Source organism: Euprymna scolopes, chromosome 15, assembly GCF_053919585.1.
Source record: "Euprymna scolopes isolate OS-2025 chromosome 15, ASM5391958v1, whole genome shotgun sequence".
NCBI lineage: Eukaryota > Metazoa > Mollusca > Cephalopoda > Sepiida > Sepiolidae > Euprymna > Euprymna scolopes.
In genome coordinates this window covers 45,760,842-45,783,913 of record NC_136496.1, presented here as the reverse complement: position 1 = coordinate 45,783,913, position 23,072 = coordinate 45,760,842, and the positions used below count along the sequence as shown (strand labels likewise).

The following is a 23,072-nucleotide window of genomic DNA, read 5'->3' as shown; positions in this document are numbered from 1 at the left end:
CCCCCCCCTGTAGAAAAGTGCCAAGTTGAAGATGAAAATATTAATGCTTTTAGCCAATTTTTTTATATTTGCCGTCTGAAAGGCCGAATTTAAAAACGATACTGATCTTGTAAAAATCTGTGGTCTCTGTCGAAAGTTTTAGGCAGACATGCAAACATACATACATACATACATACATTTATATATTGGTAACTAAAAATTTCCGATTCAAACCGATTAAAAAGCTTGCCCTATCTCTGAATACGCTTTATGTCAAATTTCAAATGTTTAGACCAGAAATTGTCTGAGTGGTAGAGACCGCAGAGGTCAAATTTTTTTTAACTTTGACCCCGATTATGACCCCTTAACATTTATTGTTTTGGGCTCAAATTAAGTTATTAAGATAGATCCATATCCAAGGAGCCTATATCTAAAATTTCAAGAGTTTAGACACAAAATTGTTGGAGGAGTTTGGTAGAGTTCTCAAAATTCAAATCGTTGAACTTTGACCCCTTAACAGCCAAATTTCTGGCTGAAAACAGATTACAAAGATTTTCCCAAATCTCAGTACCCTGTATATCAAATTTTGAGTCTTTAGACTGACAATTGACAGTTATTGCATAGTCAAATGTACACGGACACACAGACAGACACACAGACACGTTCACTTTTATATATATACAGACACATACACACACACACACACTAGCAGGCCACCCGGCATTGCTCGGTCATAAAATATACATAAATATTATATTTTAATTCATGCAAATTTTTTTTAATTATTATAGAACCAATTCCCTATTCAATAAATATTAATGATTTGAAAAGTTATTAAAAAAATATGCTTGGGTACCATCCGTTAGAATCAAAATCAGAACATTTACTGCTTGAGCCTTAGTGGTTAGTTATGTCTCTAGCATCATTACAGTCTGAGCTACCGAGAGATTGATTCAAAAGGTTAAATCCATTCCCTAAAGCATTTGTATTCCTTAGAAATTAGGGAATTTTCTTCTGCAGATTATACAGAGACTGAATTTGAAGAAGGGGAAGAGGTCCTTATTTTTGCCCAACTTGTTCTGTTAGAAATGACTGTTCTTCCCTAATTATATGTTGTAATGAATGCAACAGACGGTTCCATTTTGAATGCGTGGGAGTTTTCTTGAGATTGGCGTTGTCTAGATTGTAAGACTCAAGGTTCCTGCTAATTTTAATTTGTAAAGCACTTGTAAATAAATCTTCTCTTCTCTCATTTAGAATAAACAAAGACATAATTTGAAACTAAATAATAATAATAATAATAATAATAATAATAATAATAATAATAATAATAATAAATAACAACATCTAAATCTGACCCCCAACATCGCCATGGGCATGGAATATGTGCCTACATTAAAGATGGCTTCCCGTGTGGCAGGGATATCTCCAGAGAAGACCCTAATTTACCTTATATGTGCTTCCGGGTTGCATTTGCTTACGCCACTGCATTTATATTTGCCCTCTATCGGCCCCATAACAGCGGAATTACTATCTTTAAGAGTATATCTGAGAAAATAGACCACATCCGGTCTACATATCCCTCAGCTAACATTCACATCTGTGGTGACTTCAGTGTCCATAATGTGGAATGGCTGACCCACTCAAATAAGATAGATGATGAGGGGAGGTTCTGTCATGATTTTGCCATTGCCTATGACCTCACTCAGATTGTTTGCGAGCCCACTCGTGTGCCTGATACTACCGGTCAGTATGCAAGCCTTCTAGACCTTTTTCTATCAACTTCCCCTGCGCTATGTTCATGTTCCGTTCTTTCTCCTCTAGGATCCTCCGACCACTCCATTGTATCAGTTAAGATAAAAATGAAATGTAATAAGTTCTCAGACGTACCCCTTCACTGTACTATATACCAATAGTCCATGGCTGACTGGGATAGCTTCCGTACATTCATATCTGATCTACCTCTGCATTCCATGTTTAAAAAGGATGTGTCCTCTATAGTATCAGACTTAACTGAATGGTTAATTGTAGACATAGACCGATTCATACCATCTAAAAAATTCCAACAAAAACCTAACAGCCAGCCATGATTCTCCCCAGAATATGCTGCTGCCATCGCGCACAGAAATCACTTTTTCCATAGCTACCAACGTAATAGATGCACTGAGACTAAAGCTGCTTTCAGGAACGCCAGCAATCACTGTAAAAGAGTAATAAAAAATGCAAGAGAGCTATATGCTCAGTCCGTTAAAACCAAAGTAGCTGAGCAGCGGTTTGGTTCCCACCAGTTTTGGCAAATAACAAATAGGATCCTGAACAGAAGTGTGCGTTCTATCCCAACCATTACCAATGGACCTGAGGTCATCTCGTCAGCATCAGACAAGGCCAAACTATTTGCCAAGAACTTTGCAGCTAATTCTACCCTATGTGACGAAGGCAATCAACTCCCAATATTTCCTCCTATAACACACAACACGCTAGGTAACATAAAAATATCTGTGCGTGAGGTCGCCAAGCTAATCAAGAACCTTGATTCCAATAAAGCAACTGGCCCTGATGGCATCCCAATTATAGTGTTAAAAAAGCTTCAACCAGAACTTGCTCCCATACTTATGAAAATGTTTAAGCATTGCCTTAAGGAGAAGTGCTTTCCAACGCCCTGGAAAACCTCATCAGTATGTCCTGTATTTAAGAATTCAGGTGATAAGTCATCTCCCTCTCAGTACAGACCAATAAGTCTCCTGTGTGTCATGAGTAAGTTGCTGGACTCTATATTAGAGAAGTAGTCAACCACCTCAGCAGAAATAACCTTCTTAGTGACACGCAATATGATTTCTATTCTGCAAGATCTACCGCAGATGTGCTAACGGTTATATCTCATAGGATTAGCGAATCTCTTGACAAAAGCTTCCTTTCAAGGGCAATTGCTCTTGACATATCAAAGACCTTCGACAAGGTATGGCATAAAGGCCTACTTCACAAGATTTCCAGCTACGGTATAACTGGAAATGTTTTCTCAATCATTAAATCATTTCTCTCTGATAGGCTCATAAGAGTAGTGGTCGATGAACAAAAATCAGAGGCTCGCAGTATTAATGCTGGAGTCCCTCAGGGGTCCATCCTGGGCTCAACTCTCTTCCTGATCTACATCAATAATCTCCCTAAACACATACTTAAATCATTCGTTGACATGACCATCTATGGCAACACATCAAAGGCTGTAAATGACAAAGTTCTCTCTGATTCTTTCTCCTCTGATCTTGAGCATGTGGTTCAGTGGGGGAAGATGTGACTGGTTACTTTTAATGCATCTAAAACCAAGCTCCTATCTTTACATCATCAACGCTCTGACCCCATCTGGCATCAATTGAAATGGATGGCTCTTGTCTAGGAGAAGCTCCATGTTTTGAAAAACTTCTGGGCTTGACCTTTACTCCCGATCTGAAATGGAACACGTACATCAAGGTCACTGGAAAGATGGTGGGATCCTTCTACCGCTCCAGAAGATATCTCACTACTGATGCAATTCTCTATCTATATAAAAGCCAAGTACGCCCAAGGATGGAATACTGCTACCATATCTGGGCAGGAGCTGCTAAAAACAGGCTCTCCTGCCTTGACAGAGTACAAAATAGACTTTGTGGCTTAGTGGGGGATGCCCTTTTCTCTTCCCTGCAACCTCTCTTTCACAGAACAGATGTTGCAAGTCTATCTTTGTTTTATCGTTATTTCCATGGCAGGTGCTCGTCTGAGCTCCAATCTCTGGTCCCCCCTCACCAATCTTTCACGAAAAACACCCGTCTAGCTGAAACCACTGTCAAAAATTTTCCCCACTCTTTATCTGTGCCTAAATCAAAACATAGATTCCATGAACAAAGCTTCTTTCTTAGAACTGCACGCCTGTGGAACTCTGTTCCATCTGCCTGTTTCCCACCCGACTACAACCTGGATGTCTTCAAATCCAACGTAAACAAATTCCTGATGGACCACCCCCTTAAGTAGATACTTTATTAAATCTCAACACTAATGTACTGTACATGCAATCACCCTTATCCCTGAGTGGTTTTACGGGCCTTGATAAGTGGTGACCACCTTGTAAAAAAAAATAAAATAAAAAATTAAAATTTCTTAATTCTTCTTCTTCTTCTTGAGTCAAAATATAAAAAGAACAATTATTCATCACTTATTGTAAAATTGTAAAATTATTTGATTTTAAAAAAATAATGTTTAACATTACTTCTATAAAACATGCATTCCTTGCTCTAGTAGTACACTGAAGTTAAAACATAATTGCAATTAAAAGAAAACCCTTTTAAGGAGGTTCAAAGTTAACTTGTAGAATTAACAAATCTTGTATAAGTATTGAAAAAGTAACAAATATTCATGACATTTTTGCTCCTTTTTGGGGAGGGTGCTGAAATTCATTTGCTGGGACACTTAGACTATTGCATGTCGGGACTTGTATTGAACTCTTTTTCTTTTTCCTTATTTAGTTGTGATTAACATGTGACATTAATTAAAACAAGATTAAATAAGAGGCATGGAAATTAGCTTATGCCAATCTGCTGTTCTTGTAAAGAGTTCATGACAGACGCATATCTGATTATTAGGAATTATTCCCACCTAGTACATATGCAGAAAGGCATATAGTGTAACTCATTCTGTATTTAATCCTTAAAATGGGATCTTGTTTTAATTTCCCTGTTTGGAAATATATACAAACTTTATTGAATTTTGTTGTGATGAATAAATCACTAATCTTCAAGGCATGAATTTTTTCCTGCCTCAGTCTAGAAGGACCTTATAGGTTGCCTGTTCAGGAACTCTGTATGATGGATGAAATATTTTCCCTGTCAAGAACTTTGATGAGCCTTTCAGCTTCATGTGATTGGAGAAATCAGGAAACTACAAACCCCAGACTTGCCTCAGCCTTTGGAGGAACTACCAGTAGGCCTCTATTAACTCTGAAAACTCACAAAACGTGCAACGTTTGTAATACGGAATTGAAACAAGTGTTCAAGTTTACAAATTCCAAGTCTTCAAAAGTATTTTAGATGTGTGGAATCAATTTCTACAATCGATAGAAGAATTGGGAATATACTCTATATGGTGAAAGAACCAAAATTTACCCAGAAGAGACATGTAAGTCAAATCAGGAAAACATATTTCAATTATATAGAGGACAACACAACAGAAGAATTTATGGTCGTAGTTACCAGTCCCAAGAAATTTCTCAAATGCAAACATTGAAAAATAAAAATAGAATCTCATTTACGGAGTTGGGGAACTTTAATTGTGTGTCGTCATCCGCAATTTTACCAATCTTTTAATATGTTTTCATTTATGTATTGTATCCTAGATTTTGATAAACTCGGAAAATTTTATATTTTATTGTCCATGTGTCATTTTTCCCCTCTATTTATGCACTTATGCTATTTTATCTAAATTCAAGTTTATTTACTTGCCTCCTCCAAGGTCAGTTTTTAATGTCAGGAATATTCAGCTTCCAATAGTCATTACTAACAAACCAGAATAATACCTGACTCAAACAATGTTCCTGATATTTAAGATTTATGTTTTGGGCTGTTTACTCTTCTTGTTTGCCAAGTTTTGTATTAATTCTTATTTATTAAATTATTTATTAAATTTTTAGGCAAAGTACAGAATATTAAACAAAGAATGTTAAGAATGGCTTTGTAAAAAATCTTCTGCAATTCAAGGGATTTTTGCAATTAATTTATTTAATTTTCAAATTTAACTGAATTTTCAAGTTTTCATGGCTGCTAGGAAAACATTTTTATTCACATTCACAAATTATATGTTTTCCTTTTAGAGATAATTTTTAGGCTTTAATCTTTCAAATACAATCAAAAACTAATTGGAAACTTATAAAAAAAACTTATAACCCGGCTTTCAAAATCATAGCCGCTGTATCAGTTTTCATGATTAAATTGCAGAAGAACTAAATCTGATTAAACACTGTACTCCTCTAGTTTGCCATTATTTTAAAGGAAAATCGGTTGGGAAATTAGTTTGGCTATCATTTATGACCTATTTTGTGTGAAAAAAAAAAATAATAATAATAATAGAATTAATAGAAGTCTATAAGTTCGCATATATTAATATACCGAGTCTAAGCAAAGTAATCATTTTTGTTTACCTTATTAAACAAAAATGACTACTTTGGTCGGAATCGACTTATAACTCTTATTAATTTTTTTTTTTTTCAATGTAAATAGATCACGAATGTTAGATGCTAAATAAAAATTAATTACTTTTGACTAATTTCTTAACTCTATTTTTTTTTTAATAATTTATTTTGGAGCAATTCAGAAGCAATTCATTGTTTTAGGGGAGGTAACTCTATTTTACAAAGAGAGTCATTCATTTTATTTCCATACAAGAATTTGAAATGTTAAAACCAACAAGGAGAAAAACAACATAATTTTTATTAAACAAAGCATTTGAGGAATTTTAAGCAAAAAAAAATTGCAACAAATTATTTATTATTTAAAAAATTATTTATTTAAAAAATTTATTTATTATTAAAAAAATCTTTTCTTTTTCAACTATTTTACTTAATGTAAGAAAGTGTTATTACATTAATAACAATCTTTAACATTACAAAAAAGAATGAAAATACAACCATATTTTCAGAAGAATTGTAATTTTTAAAATGGCACATGTGCATTACTATCATAGAAAAAGATTTTAGGGTTTCAGTTTGAAGAGCACACATCAGGGGGGAGACAAACAAAAGAATCGAAAATCTCAACAAATATCAACAATACAATCACACAAAACATTACTGAACATGTATTGAATTAAAATAAAATTAAGAAAATATAAGTTTCTTAATTATTTTTACACAAAACGTGAAAGTTGTCCGAATGTATCACTTTTAACATTTGTAATTATGAACAGTCATTAATGGAATGTGAGCAAATCTTTCATGCATGATAGACTCATTTTTAATATTTTTATTAATTTAAGACTTTACTACCCAATATTATCATGCCACTTTTGAGACAATTTAACCTATTAAGTATTCTTTTCTTGACATAATATCATCTTTCTAATCAGCAAAGAATGCTGATTTTAGTTTTACTTCTTCAACAGAATTATCCACCTTTTTCTATTGGAACATTTTTTAAATGGACCTAAAGCCATGGACTAATGATAATTTTTTACAGAAGATTTTTTCCCTATCACTTCTTACAAAGTCTTAACTACCAGGCTCAGCTGAGCAGCAAAATGATGTAGAATAATTTTGAAATTAAGAAGATGAAACAACCTGCTTAATCAACCAGGTAAGTGCGCGTTTCGATGTCGTGTTTATTTTTCGCTCTGCCAGAGTTCTAAACTATGTTAATATAAAATTTTCGCAACATTTATTGAAATAGAATAAAGAAAAATCTTTTTTATATTAATGTGTGTGAGATACACAAAATAAAGTTATCAAAATCTTTTAAAATCTATAAAATACTTTTAAATATGCAATCTTCAAATGCAAGTGACTTTTGAGAAAACTTTTTTTACAAAGTCAAAATTCTGAAATTTTCGTAATAAATAAAATATAAATAATCATTAAAATCACTATCACGCTTCCAAATTGCATTGCCTCCCTTTGATGTGCACTCTTCGAACTGAAAACAAAAGAAGTCCTCTCTTTCTTTCTTTTTTATTACATTTTCACCCCAAATAAGGCACATTGCTACTTTGGTGTAGGGGGCTACTGTCAGGGACATGAGCTACTAGGATACTATGCAGGGAGTTGGGCAGCAAGATGTCGGTTCACGTTACACTTGAACTTCTCCATGTCAGTACAGTTTAGGAAGCAGGGACCCGGAAGAAAATTCCAAAGTCTATCAGTTCTGGGGAAGAAACTACTGGAGTAGAAAGCTCTCTTACATCTAGGGATCTCTACTGGTAGGAGTGGGATTTAGCTGTTTATTGGATTTGTGGAGGGTATTTACGTCGTGGGGGCACAAGTGCTTGCAGTTCGTCAGAGCATTCACCATTAAAATACTTGTAGAACAGACAGAGAGATGCAACATTTCGTCGGTGGGAGAGAGACTGAAGCTTAAATGACAGTTCAGGACCTATCAGGTTGGAGACTCTCTTTTGGACTTTGTCTAGGAGCACGATGCCCCAGTCCAAATATGACAACAATACTCCATACATGGGCGAATGGTGGCCTTATAAAGGTACAAGATACTTTCAAGCATTAGTAGCTTTCTAGCACGGTAGAGAGAGCCTACCTTCCTCACAGCAATCCTGGCAATGCTCTCAATGTAAGTACCAAAAAAAAATCTTTTTTTTTTGTGTAACATTAAAGTTTATATTTTTGTTTATAAAACTTTATTACATTAAATAAGGTAGTTGAAAAAAAAATCATTTATTCTTATAAGTCCTTGAATGTTTTCTTGGTACTTACTCAAATTAGCACTTATGGCGACAATTAAAGTAAACAAAATACAGAAAAGTCCATATTGTACATACTCATTACAGAACAAAGGTATCATATTCCAAAAATCAAGTAAATTGATCAAGTAGTTTTATTTAAAACTAAGAAAATCCAAATTTATGATTTTTAACGATTTTATTACTAAACTTCATTGAACATAAAGTTTATTTTTCACCTCAACATGTAGATTTGAGTCATCACCCTCATTTTTATTTCATCAGATTTAATCATGGCCAGTGAAAACACTACGACTTGTTTAGTTGTAAAATTTGACTTTTTGTACTGTGGCATATTCATGCCACATGAAATCATGGTTAGTGTTCTCTATAGGCTTCAGTTCACTGTTGGTTCAATTCCTCTGAAGACATCACATGATTCTGAACTTGGTAGAATATATGGGGTGGGTTGCCATCACTTTCTACAGCTCAGTGGCATCTGACTCTCCTGTTTGCACCTATCCATTGTCCTTGGATCATCCGTATAGCTGCAGTGTCGAATAATGTAACTCTTAATACCATAGAACCATTGATCTACTAGAGATTCATCCTCCTCCATGGCCAGCCAACGTCCTGCTGCAGACGTCATCAGAGTTATCTTCTCCTTAAATGCCGGTCTTAACTAAGACTAAGGGTGCATCTCTCCCAGTGAATTAATATGCCTCCAGATACCAACCTAGAAATTTCTTATGACTCGGCATGGTACATACAGTGTTTAACCTTTCCAAATGGTCACCCATCTGGTACAGGCTAGACTCATCATTGCTTAGCTTCGGTGATCTGATGGAAACTGGTTGTGTCAATTTGATTGTGCCATATAACTAAAAACATGAAGTACTTGATCAAATTACTGAACTTTTGGAATATTTCATCATCGGTCGGTGACTGGTACATGTATCATACAGACTTTTCTGTATTTTCTTTACTTTTAATAGTCGCTATAAGTGCCAATCTGAATAAACACCATTTTGTTCCTTAGACCAATGCGTCAAGCTTCTGAATAGCATTGCCTGTTTCGGTAATGATTATTCAGCCCCTCCCCCAAAACTGGGGGGCACTCTAAATTGAAACAAAAATACCTTAGCAAGCAGCAGGGTTGCCAGATTGGCCTTTTTACGGACAAATTTTGTGAATTTGGCCTTTTTTAAAGTAATTCCCCCACTATCAAACAATCATGAGGTTGCTTGCATTGCAACCAAGGCTAACCTGCTTGCCAGTCAGTTTGCCTCAAACTCCACATTGGATCCGGCACACCACTCCCTCCCTGACTTTCCTTTGCAGACAGATGCTACACTAGATGATTTGAAAATCATTCCATCTCAGGTATCATAAAAAACCTAGACACCTCAAAAGCATGTGGACCTGATCTCATCCCGGCTATGCTATTAAAAAAGTGCTCCACTGAGGTTGCTCCAGTTCTCTCCAAACTTTTCAACAAATGCCTTAATGAATCTTGCTTTCCTGACTGCTGGAAAACCGCTTCTATGGTACCAGTTTTCAAGAATTTTGGCGAAAGAACTGATCCATTAAAGTATCGCCCCATTAGCCTTCTCCCGCTTTTTACCAAAATATTTAAGTCCTGAATTAATCAAGCTCTAGTCCATCACCTTACAGCTGCTAAATTTCTGATCGACAAACAATATGGATTTAGGCAAGCCCGTTCCACAGCAGATATCCTAACTGTAATCTCTGAACATATATACCGTTCACTGGACAAAACAGGAGAGGGTAGAGCGGTATGGCACGATGGTCTTCTAAGGAAAATTAGATCATATGGTATCACTGGAAGAATACATAATGTAATTAAATCCTTCTTAAGTAAGAGAAAAATTCAGGTTGTCCTTGATGATCGTACATCTAAACAATATGATATAAATGTGGGAGTACCTCAGGGGTCTATCCTTGGACCTTTATTATTCCTGATATTCATAAATGACCTCCCTGATAAAATTATTTCGGAGATGGGTATATTTGCTGATGACACTACTCTCTATAACAGGCACAAGGGGAAAACAAATGAACACATATCTAAGAAAATGGCAGAAACACTAGCGGATGACCTCAAATCTGTAATGGAATGGAGACATAAATGGATGGTCACATTCAATGCTGCCAAGACTAAGCTTGTTTCTTTCAATAATTACAAGAAACCTTCTCAACCACCAATAACAATGGCCAAAAACACATTAACTGAAAGTACTTCTTTTAAACTCGTCGGCCTAATGTTTACAGGGAACATGAACTGGAATAGATACATTGAGAGCATTGCCAAGGCTGCAAAGCAGGTGGGCTCTCTCTACCGTGCTAGAAAATTACTTACACCTGAAAGTATCCTGTACCTCTATAAAGCCACTATTCGTTCATGTACGGAGTACTGTTGTCACATTTGGGCTGGTGCATCTGCTACTAGTCTCTCGCTCCTAGACAAGGTCCAAAAAAGAGTCTCTAACCTGATAGGTCCTGAAATGCCATCTAAGCTTCAGCCTCTATCCCATCGACGAAATGTCACATCCCTCTGCCTGTTCTACAAGTATTTTAATGGTGAATGTTCTGACGAACTACAAACACTTGTGCCCCCACGATGTAAATACCTCAACAAACCTGATAAGCAGCTAAATCCCATCCCTGCACAGTAGAAATCCCTAGATGTAAGAGAGCTTTCTACTCCAGTAGTTTTTTCCCAGAACTGCTAGACTTTGGAACTCCCTTCCAGGATTCTGCTTTTCCAACTGTACTGACATGCAGAAGTTCAAGTGTAATGTGAACAGACATCTTGCCACTCATATCTCTTCATAATACCCCTGCAACTTAAGTCCCCGATAGTAGCCTCCTACTTCAAAGTGGCACTGTACCTTGTTTGGGGTGAAAATTGAATTTTAAAAAGTTTGACCTTTAAAAACTGTCATTTTAAAAATTTGTTTCAATTTTGGCTTTTTTTCTGATTATTTTATAAAAATATTTATTTGATAGTTATTGAAGAAAATGTTGTAATTTAAGAAGTTTGGTCTTCAATATTGTGTAGGACTTTTTAAATTTTGGCCCTTTCTCCACTATTTTATGAAATCTATATATCTATAAAAGTGAAAATGTCTGTCTGTATGTCTGTCTGTATACACTTCCCTACCAAATAACTGTCAATTTTTGGTCTACTAACTCGAGATTTGACATAAGGGTATTGAGATTTGGGAAAATCTTTTTGATCAGTTTTCAGCCAGAAATTTTGCTGCTAAGAGTTCAAAGTTTAATGATTTGACCTTTAAGAACTCTTCTGCCAATTTTGGGTCTAAACAGTTGAAATTTTAGATATACGTTACTTGGACATGGATCTAACTTTATAATTTGATTTGAGCCCAAAACAATAAATGTTAAGTGGTCATAATTGGAGTCAAAGTTTTTAAAAAATTGACCCCTGCGGTCTCTATCTAATTACTCAATCAATTTTTGGTCTAAACATTTGAAATTTTACATAAATTGTTTTCAGACATAGTGAAAGCTTTTTAATCGTTTTTTTTTTTCTGAAAATTTGGCTCCAAGGAGTCAAAGTTCAAAAGATTTGACCTTTGCAGTCTCTAGCAAACTATTCAGCCAATTTTGGATTTAAACATTTGTAATTTTACATCAAGGGTATTCAGACATGCAGCAAGCTTTTTAATCAGGTTTTGGGCGAAAATTTGGATGCCAAGAGGTCAAAGTTGAAAGAATTGACCGTTGCAGACTCTACCAAACTCCTACGCCAATTTTGGGTCTAAACACTTGAAATTTTAGATGTAGGTTACTTAGACATGCGTCAAACATTTTAATTTAATTTGAGCCCAAAACAATAAATATTAATGGGTCAAAATTGGGGTCAAAATTTTTTTTAATTGACATCTGCGGTCTCTACCAACTTTTCTCTATAGAAGTTAAGGAAGCCTATTATATAGAAAGACATTACCATACATATTCACACTTTTAATATATTCATATGCACAAAAATTTATGAACAGTACATAGGGGCCGAACAAAGCTGAGCAGAACTGCTAGTATATCTATAATCCTATATTATTAGTGAAAATGTTTTAACTAAGTATTCTTGAAACAGTTTGGACTTCAAAGGTTTTATTGCCTTTATTTTTTTTTAATTTTTAGATATTTTTTCCGATGATTTTGCATAAAATATTTGGTAATAACTATTAAAGAAAACATCATAATGCTGTTGAAGGTAACAGTGCAGTATATGTGATACGAACCTTCATTAAACAAAATCTCCATTTACAGGTTTCTTTCAGCTCGGTCAGAGAAAGTCAGTATAAAAGCTAAACACAATAACTTTCTCGATTATTCATTGAAGCTCAAATATTAATTGAAAAATTTGAACTACCATCTTATTAAATGTACGAGTTCAAATTATGTTATTAACTTGTAAAGATATAACATAAAAGACATTATTGTCAAAGGAAGTTGAATTTTTTGTTTCAAATTTACAAATAATTGGCAATTAATTATATATTACACCTAGAAATTATACCTATGAAGGGTAATTATTTCAAAGTAAATTCTTAATTAAATATTTGTTCCTAACTTTTCCAAAGGCATTGCTTCATTTTGATTTCAATTTCCATATATCTTAAATGTTCTCATAAAATTTAATTCAAATGGTGTGTACATAAAATGTCAGTTTATTTGATTTGCAACAAAAATTGACAATAAATTGAAAATAATGAGGCTAAAGTTGTTTGGCGGATTTAGTGGAGTCGATAATCATATCACATTTTGTCTTACAATTTTTTAAAGCTAAACTAATTAATCATCTGAATATCGCATTCACTTTATGTGCCTTTATGTGAATCACCAATTCATAATCGGGATCTATCGATTTTTAATACCAATGTTGCAAGTGCAGGAATCTCTAGAAGTTAAAAGTAATAGAATATCATTGGGACCGTTAAAGGTAAATTTAATGAAGATCTCCGATTTACAGAAGGCTTCCACCAAACCATATCCACACCCATATAAAATAAAAAGACGTGAATAACTTTGGAAAAAATAACGACATCTGACAAAGAACTCGAGATCACTGTAGTGAGATGAAATGACAACATTTATTATTTTATTTTTATAGTTTAAGATTGCAATGAATGTTCATTAGAAAGTGTTTGCTGATAATTATTTTGTGGAAAAGGCATAAAGTTTATGATTATTGATTTTCATGAACAGAGGGACACACATGGTTATTTTTTGGAGGGAAAAAAATCATAAGCTACGTAAACGTCTTGCGGGTGTGCATGTTCGTCACATGTGAAAACAGCAGTTCAGAATAGCATTGTTGTTCGATATGGTAACTTTCCAACACACAGGAAGTGATTAAGGTGATTTAACATCCCACAAAGATGGAGTCTCTTAGACACGAATTGGGCTGGTGAAATCTGAAGAGAAAACTGATTTGATTTTCGTGGGCCAAATCTTATATAGGCGAGTTCAAGAACATTCCAGTCTGTTTGTTGTAACACTGCACGTGAAATGCAACATAGTTCCTTTATTGCATGTGTGCAGTTGGACAAATTACGATGGTTTGTCTTTGCACATTCTGATATTCATAAGCATTGAAACAGTGATTGCTATGAAAATGTCTCTGCCAAACATTTGTTTTGGCCGTTTGTAGCAGATGCTACAACCCTAAGTTCGTCTGACAAGGTCGTAAAAGTTTAGACACCCTACAAAATATACAGAATTTTAACTCTTATAGAAAAAAAATTTGGTTAACTGCTCTCATCAAAAAAGAAAAATATGATTCTTCAATTTTCAAGCAATTCCATGTAAACGACCTGACAAACTTAAAAATAAAACAACAAAATATCAGTTTTGCATATAAATATAATGTAAAATGATCCTGCCTGCAGACCAAACAGTGTCTCAATTTTGTTTGTTTGAAACGCCTGTCATGTTCCTGATCAAACTATATTACAAAATATCGGGAAAAAAAAAGGTTATATTGTACGTATCAGTTATGGAACGAAGTTCTCAAAAAAAAAAATTCACTTAATTTCATCAAGTATTTTTTTTTTTTTTTTTTTTTTTTACAGCGAAAAAACAATCTTATGATACCGAGCAAAAGGTTCAGTTTCTAGAAGAAAAGCTAGTAGGTATTTATTTGCTTTCCCACGTAAGCAAAATGTGACACAAGGTCGGCTTTATGTGAGGTGAAGGGGGAGGGAGGGGAAGGGGATGGTACCTATAGGGTTATCCCTACATGTACCAATAACCAATTGCCACAAGGGCAATGGTCACAAAGTGCAACATCTGCCGGAACAGATGGTGTTTATTTGCTCCCTCACTGAGCAAATTAGGCACAAGGCCGTTTTTAATGTGAGGTAAAAACCAGCTCCCCTAAAAGGGGTCACTCTGGTTACCAAAAATAATAATTGTCCCAGTATAGAGGGTTTCCCCTCCATTGACTGGTACAAATTATCTTAAGTGCAGTATCTGCCGGAACAGATACTACACTTTGCTCCTAGCAAATGTGCCAGGAGGTAGTCTCGGCGCTTTACATAGTTATCTCCCCGTGGCGTGTTAAAAATTTCCATGGCTTACTTCAACGCGCTCTTTCCGTTGTTAAAAAAAAAACAAAAAAAAACTATTCGATCAAATTAAATGAATTTTTTTTTTCGAAGAACTTCGTTTCAAAACTACGTACAATATAACCTTTTTTCGATTATTTGTCTTGATTAAAATGTACAAGTACCATTTATTTATTTTATTATTATTGTTGTTGTTGTTGTTGTTAATTTTGGTATTTCTACAGATTATCGCTGAAATGGAGACGCCATTTTTTCGGGCACCTGTTGTTAAAGGGAGAAATCAGTATTTTAAACTATGACCGAAGTAGGAAATAATAAAAATTTACAAAATTGTTTTATTAAAATTATGTTTTTTATGCAGACTTTTCAATAAATGTCTTTACAATTATATTTTGATAGATTTTTTATGCAATGAATGTTTTGATTTTCAAATGGCTCTCGCCCAGATTAAACAATTGTCATTTTCATTATGTTGGGCTTGAAACCGACGGTACCAATGTTTTTCTGAACTTCTGTACAATTAAATAAATAAATATTAAGCTCTTATATCGCAAAAAGTTTTTCTTTGTAATCGAGCAGCACTTTGTTGGAATTCTTTCTCCAAAAAACAGTAAACATTCGTTTCATGAAAAACTTTCTCGTTTTCATTAATTAAATCGAAACATGTATGTTCTCTTTCACTTTATTTACTTTTTTTCATAGTTCTTTCCAGAGAAATTAACATCTAGTTTAATTTTTTTTATGATTTTATTTCATACTTCGGCCATAGTTTAAAATACTGATTTTTTTTCCTTTCATTCTAATGACAGGTGACAGAAAAAAATAGCGTCTCCATTTTCGACGATACACTGTAGTGTACAGATTTTTTATCGGAGAATGGTAATAGTTTGTTTTTGTTTTTTTTTGTTTTTTTTACTTACTCAATTCTTGCTTCCTTTTATATTTCTCATGACTGCCATATAATAAATAAGTAAGTTCTTCCTTTTTGAAAATTGCTTTTTCTCTTTCCGCCACTAAAATCGGATGGACTTCTCCGTTCTTCTTGTCGTTCATGGTAAAGTTGGAATCGCATGAGGGTACTTCTTTCATAATTGTTGAATGTAAAAAAGAAAATTGATTGATGAAAATGGAATTTCCTCGACGTTTAAAAAACAGGTAATTGTACTAATTATTATATAACGGTTTAATGAACGCAGATAGTGGGCGGTGTAAATTTGATCAAAAAGTAAATATTTATTTTACAAATATTACAAAAAAATGTAGCACAAGGTCGAAAGGGGGGGGAATAAAAGGTTGGTCTTATCTCAACTTCATTCTGTCCCGTGGGGAGGCAATGTAAATAGGTACAATTATAACAAAAGCTTCAAAAATGCTTAAACCGTACTATTCTCATCCAAGCAAATCCAATCCTGCCGCATAGCTGGATCAATCTCCCGAAAAGTGACGCAGGGGCACTCTAGATCAGTGTAAAATTTGCCGTGATTGAACCCATCGGCATTACCCGGTAGTGTCGCCTCAAGCAAGTTCCCTTTTCGAAAAAGGAGGATATATATATATATATATATATATATATATATATATATATATATATATATATATATATATATATATATATATATATATATATATATATATATATATATATATTATGGGTTCTCACTCTCTCTATCTATCTATCTCTAATATACTTTATCATTTTTTACAATCTTGTGTTGTGCTACAAGTGGCGAACCAGGAGAATAGGTGTCTCAAAAGAGGAAAACTTGCGGAGACAGCCGGTGATAGTTGAAAAATAGTCTTAATGTATTTAGGTCAAGAAATCGTGAAATTACTAATTATTTTGATTTATATATACATAAAATATTTATGTGTTCTTTAGTAGTTTTGTAAATAATTTCTTTTCGAAAATAAAAATATGTAGTTTAATTTTTTTATGAAAATATGATAAATGTTTTTGTTTTTTTTATAATTTTTTTTTTCATTAAAATAAGTAGTTTGATTTTTTTTCTTCAAAAATATTAAATATTTGTTTTTTATTATTGCTATTATAAATCCATAAACAAGAAGTGATTTACAATAAATTTTAATGACAGGGACTATAGGTATCTCCAAAACAATGTGAAAAAAATACGCATGATTCCGTGACGTAAGATTTGTGTTACACGAACTATGGTGCAGTCCATTGGTGCACGAGCCTTTCTTAGTCTCACACAAAAACACGTTCACATTTCAAGCTATATTACTTCTCGCATACATACGCGCACACAAATATACGCGCCCACGTCCACACACGCACATATATTCACGTTCGCGTACATACACTCACATTTACGTGTATATACATACACGCACGCATGGACAACGTCACTTCCCCTTTCAAAGGAAATCCACACATGCGCAAAAGACACACCGGAAACACCTATAAAAGGAAGAGACAAGCTGTTTCCAACCCTTTCTTTTCAGACCAGCCTCCTTGCTACTATGTGGGACAAAGAGCTATCAGACCGTACGCACACTTTATACGCGTTCTCTCTCCATGGCCTGGATTTACTTTTTCTCATTCTCACTCTTTCTCTCTCTATCTACTACTTGTGCCAGAGAACACCACCGCGAAGCTGACGGCTAACATGGCACACAGTTTAACTGATGTCAACCCTCTATCCTTTTCTTTGTCTACACGATGGACTGCTATTTCTCGTTCCATTACATTACTCACTTCTCTTCCCACGCGCGAACAAACGATAGTGACCCGAACGTGAGATGAACACACATTTCCTTTTTCCTTCTATACTACCAATCCCGCAACAAACGATGGTCACACCTGCGTGGACATGAACACGTGTCATATCTAAAACATTCATTCTTTCAACAGTAAATAAACGACACGTTTATCTTATCCATCAATTGCGTTTTTGTTTCCTTCTTTCCATTCGTTTCATTATTTTCTTTTGTAACAGAATTAGGATTTATATATCCTAGTCTTCTACAAGCTCCCTATTGGTCCCACATTTGATTTTGTTTCTTTGTTTTGCTTCTCTCCACATTCTCTGTCGCGTGTGTAATAAGTCCCCTACAATGGAAAAGCAGAAGCGACTTAATGGTTTTTTAAAACCTTTGTTTATTTTCTTCAAACTGCAATTAATAATTAATATTTGTTATAATCTTTTTAGGTTTTAAGATTTACACAGTTTAATGATTAATAATATTATAAACATTTGTATATTAAATATGAAATACGGTTTTACTGAATGTTCATGTTCGGCTTCCATACATTTGTTCGGTAAAAAGAGACAAACAAAATATGAGGGGCGGGGGCTACAAAATGCTTAATATTTTCAAATCGGGTTTAATCTGGAGATAAAATAGCTGACAAGAGCCATGTTTATGTAAAAACTTTATATCTAAAAAAAAAATTTAAACACAATTAATTAAAAATCTATGCTGTAACGGAACATTTTGAAATAATGGAATTTTAATCGTTTTAATCTTTTAAAAATTGATTAATTTATGAAGCTTCTTTTTCTTGGAAATTCAACTGATTATAGTATATATTAATTCGAAAAAATGCTATTAAAAAAAAAAAACAATAATATTAAATTTATATCATTTTTTAATTCTAACTGCAAGGTAAATTTTTGTTCAATATGTGTATTTAAACTTTAAAAAAAAACAACATTTTTTACTTATGTTTCATAATAAATAGAAATTTCGATAGATTTAAATATATTTTGTTCGAATTTCTAAAAAATAAATAGGGTAGGGGGAACACGCAGTAAAAAAAACTTTCCCCTCATATATTTCACGAAAACTGCATTTTATATGTAATTTCATACTAAAATGGATAAGTATCGAAAATTTCACGAAAATTTGACCATCAGTTGATTTTTACTTGATTTATTAAACACGGGTATGTTTTCACGTTCGGAATGTCTACTACATGGGAACGTTATTTTAAAGCGCCAATTATGTAAACACCATTTTCGTCTTGCAATTTCATTATTTTCGTTTGATGAAAATTTTTTTTTTTAATTATTACCGGTTTATTTTGCCCTTCTTCTTTTAAATGGTACAAAAGTTTTACTGATAATTTATAATGTTACATATAGGGTGGGGTAATTCTGTGGTGGAGTTTGGCAGTCCCTACAGGGACTATATCTTGTCCAACACTGTTTGCTGCTGATTTATTTTTTAACTGGGTCTCATATTCTTCAGGTTTAAGTATTGTTGGAATCTCTGCCTCACAAAGATCTATTTATCTATTATTTTTTTTATTTATTTAACCAGTGTCATGAAAACCGTTTGCAATAGACAGAGGCTACCAAGATAATTAAAAACTGCATAAAACTTAGGAACATCACAATAGTTAGATACAGAATTCTGAAAATGTGACAGTGAGACATGTTTCTTAGGTACCTCCAACGCTACAATCGCTAAGGTTTTACACAATACGAGTGACGTCATCATATGGTGTGTACATTAGTTTCTGTGTCAATTCTACGAATGCTCAAAATAATTAATGGAAGTAACTTTTTTCTTTCTTTTTTTTTTTTGTCGGATTTTCATATTTACGTTTATTTTATACTAGCGAGGGGTACCCGGCGTTGCCCGGGTGTTTTTTTTTTTTGGGGGGGGGGGGGGGGTAAAAAAAAAAGTAAGTATGAGGATCGAACCCGAACTGTTGAGGCAAAGTTGTGAAAAAAAAACGTGCGACGTTAACCATTGCCCACCGCGACATGCTTACGGAAACACGTTTGAATTTATTTAATTACTTGGATTTAGCAGGTGCTCGTTTTAATGAGTTAATGAGGTCAGGTTTGACTGAATGCTTTTTTTCCCCCCCTGAAGATGTTATAGGAAAAAGATTAACCCACATGCAGCGAGCGACAAATATTGAATATTTATCTTCCCGAAATCGAGCAAATTAAATAGACAGGCGAGCTTCGTTGTTAACTGTGAGATATTACGATTTGTATGTGATATAAAAAGTTTTAAAAAGTTGTGAATCGAGCGACCGCTTCTCTGAAAAAAGCCTTTTGTAGACACACAGAAAAAGCGAACACACATACATTTTCGCTTTTATATTTATAGATTGATTTATTAAAATTATTAATTTAAAAAAATATATATTTATTAATCCGCTTGGCTTTTATTGTTTCCTAAACAATAAATAAATGTATTCTATCATCTGCAAAATGAAACTTATTTTTTAATAGTTTTTTCTTTTTAACAATTGCATTGAAAGTGTATTTCAAACGAACAAAAAAAAAGGTTATCAATCATTCGTTTGATTATATTAAAAAATGCAATCCCTCACTAGATGTAACACAATTAAACTAGTAATTTTTTTTTTAATATTGTTTATTTTTTTATATAAGTTATTTCTATGCAAATATCAAGTTCTTATTCAGAATGTCTGGTCCAATTTCATATTGATCTACACAAAATAAAAAAGTTTATGTAAATATTTGGCTGTGTACTAGCCTAGTTTACAATTGTATCATTACAGAGTTTTGTAGCAGATGAAAATTGCCATAATAACTGGCAAAGGTAAAATCTCGCGGCTCGAGATTTAAATCAACCATCTCCCTGGCTTGTCCAACCACAATCGAGCTCTCAGTCATGTGACCGAGCATATAAAGCCTGAAACCAGCAATGCTCCTCGTCTTTCTCTCTGGTCTGGGCGGCAGCACACATTGCCTGGGGCTTTGTCCCCCAGGCTCATGTGAGTACCACAAGCTAACATGGCTATCTTCACACCCAGCATTCGTTCTCGTGCTATGGGACTCTTTAATCCTTTGTCCACAACACGTAAATACACTGAATACCTTTCCCTTTCTTTCTCCATTAACCAGCTTAGCTTATCTATGTTGCAGAACTATCTACTTCTCTATTTCAACTACTACTGCCTACAAACACGTGTAAACTGTCAACAAGCTGGTATAATATTCATACTATCCTTACAAACACTTGAGAGGTTTAAAAGCAATGCTATTTCGGCAACTCATCTTTTGTTTTTAATTGAATACGTTAAATTTGAACGCTTTAGACTTCTGGTCGCATCTTGGAGTAGCGGTAAGACGTCAGATTTTCACTTTCTTTTCCGCCTTTGTATCATGGGTTCAAGCCTGCTTTTTTTTTGCTCAACACACATCTCCAAACACTCGGGCAATGCTGGGCACCCAGGCTAGTTACTTTGTACAGCCTAGTCAGGAAATGCGATTCATGAGGAATTTTGTAGTTTAGGATACACAATGTGTAAAGCTCCCTTGTGGATATTATTTCCAGATAATTTTGGCATTTCAAAAATGGCGCAGATGTGTCTTGAAACCAAATTCTATGGATAGAGATAGGAAATAATAATAATAATAATAATAATAATAATAATAATAATAATAATAATAGGTACTTTTGCAGTTACTGACTTACATTCTCGTGAATGTTGTCTCAGCATAACCTGGCATCTAACGTAAACCACTGGAATATGCTAAGTGCTAACCAAACAAACCCACTGACCCAGTGAAAATCTCAGCAGATGACAGTTAATAAATCGGTTTTTTAAAATTCCCAAATGGAGATAATAAAGATTACAAAAATAATTTACATGTGGTCCCACAACATGGCAACAATTAAAATTCTCAGGAGAGAATATGATATAGGGTCGGGACAGACTTGAAAAACTTTCTGAGACATTTGCACAGAATTATTTTCTTAGAAATCCCCAGCAGATGGGAGGCCCACAGTACACTGTGGAAAACAGTAGCTACCTCATAGAATTTATGTGGAGACAAAACATTTGAAAAAAGTCTTCTTCTCTCCACAAACAAATTACTTTTAAAAAGATACATTTATTCAAAAATCCCAAAATAATACAAAAAATATATCCAAAGATTTACTAACAAAATAACAATCTTACAAAAACATCTTTTCATTTGTCGATGTGTTTTCATAAAATCAACTTTTCTCACAAAAATATCTTAAAAACAACTTGAAAAGAAAACATTTAAAAACTATTTTTAAAAACTTTTCTTACGAAAAAAATATCATAAACTATTCTGATATAAAAAATGTTTTCAGTTATTAAACAAAAAAAAATAATAAACTATTCTGATATCAAAAATGTTTTACGTTATTTAACAAAAAAGATCATAAACTATTCTGGCATAAAAATGTTTTCAGTTATTTAACAAAAAAAATCATAAACTATTCTGAAATAAAAATGTTTTCAGTTATTTAACAAAAAAAATCACAAACTATTCTGACATGAAATTGTTTTCAGTTATTTAACAAAAAAAAATCATAAACTATTCTGACATAAAAATATTTTCAGTTATTTAAAAAAAATCATGAACTATTCTGACATAACAATGTTTTCAGTTATTTAACAAAAAAAATCACAAACTATTCTGACATGAAATTGTTTTCAGTTATTTAACAAAAAAAATCATAAACTATTCTGACATAAAAATATTTTCAGTTATTTAAAAAAAAAATCATAAACTATTCTGACATAACAATGTTTTCAGCTATTTAACAAAAAAAATCATAAACTATTCTGACATAAAAAATGTTTTCAGTTATTTAACAAAAAAATCATAAACTATTCTGACATAAAAATGTTTTCAGTTATTTAATAAAAAAATCATAAACTATTTTGACATAAAAAATGTTTTCAGTTATTTAACAAAAAAAAATCATAAACTATTCTGACATGAAAATGTTTTCAGTTATTTATAAAAAAAACATAAACTATTCTGGCATAAAAATGTTTTCAGTTATTTAACAAAAAAAATCATAAACTATTCTGACATTAAAATGTTTTTAGTGATTTAACAAAAAATCAAAAACTATTCTGACATAAAAAATGTTTTTAGTTATTTAACAAAAAAAAATATAAACTATTCTGACATAAAAATGCTTTCAGTTATTTAACAAAACATATTCATAAAATCTATATAGATAAATGTTATGTTTTTTATTTATTGTAACAAAAAAAATCATAAACTATTCTGACATAAAAATGTTTTACGTTATTTAACAAAAAAAAATCATAAACTATTTTGACATAAAATTATT

The 23,072-nt window shown here is 33.2% G+C and overlaps 2 protein-coding genes across 5 annotated transcripts in view; one reads left to right on the top strand and one right to left on the bottom strand.

Moving 5' to 3' along the window:
* LOC145293813 (adenylate kinase 2, mitochondrial-like) overlaps nucleotides 1–23,072 on the top strand; it is a 187,158-nt gene that overhangs the window by 104,509 nt on the left and 59,577 nt on the right. The window contains exon 1 of one of the 2 annotated variants that reach the window (XM_080140427.1): nucleotides 16,131–16,154. The exons of the other annotated variant lie outside the window; for it this stretch is intronic. The gene's annotated coding sequence lies outside the window, so the exon portion shown is untranslated. Of the gene's footprint in view, nucleotides 1–16,130; nucleotides 16,155–23,072 lie in introns of those variants that run through there. 2 annotated transcript variants of the gene reach the window in all.
* The window catches only part of LOC145293812 (peroxisomal acyl-coenzyme A oxidase 1-like), a 156,116-nt gene that overhangs the window by 115,282 nt on the left and 17,762 nt on the right, over nucleotides 1–23,072 (bottom strand). For 2 of the 3 annotated variants that reach the window (XM_080140422.1, XM_080140421.1), the window contains exon 1: nucleotides 15,920–16,088. The exons of the other annotated variant lie outside the window; for it this stretch is intronic. In XM_080140422.1, the coding sequence (XP_079996548.1) occupies nucleotides 15,920–16,088 (169 nt within the window). Of the gene's footprint in view, nucleotides 1–15,919; nucleotides 16,089–23,072 lie in introns of those variants that run through there. 3 annotated transcript variants of the gene reach the window in all.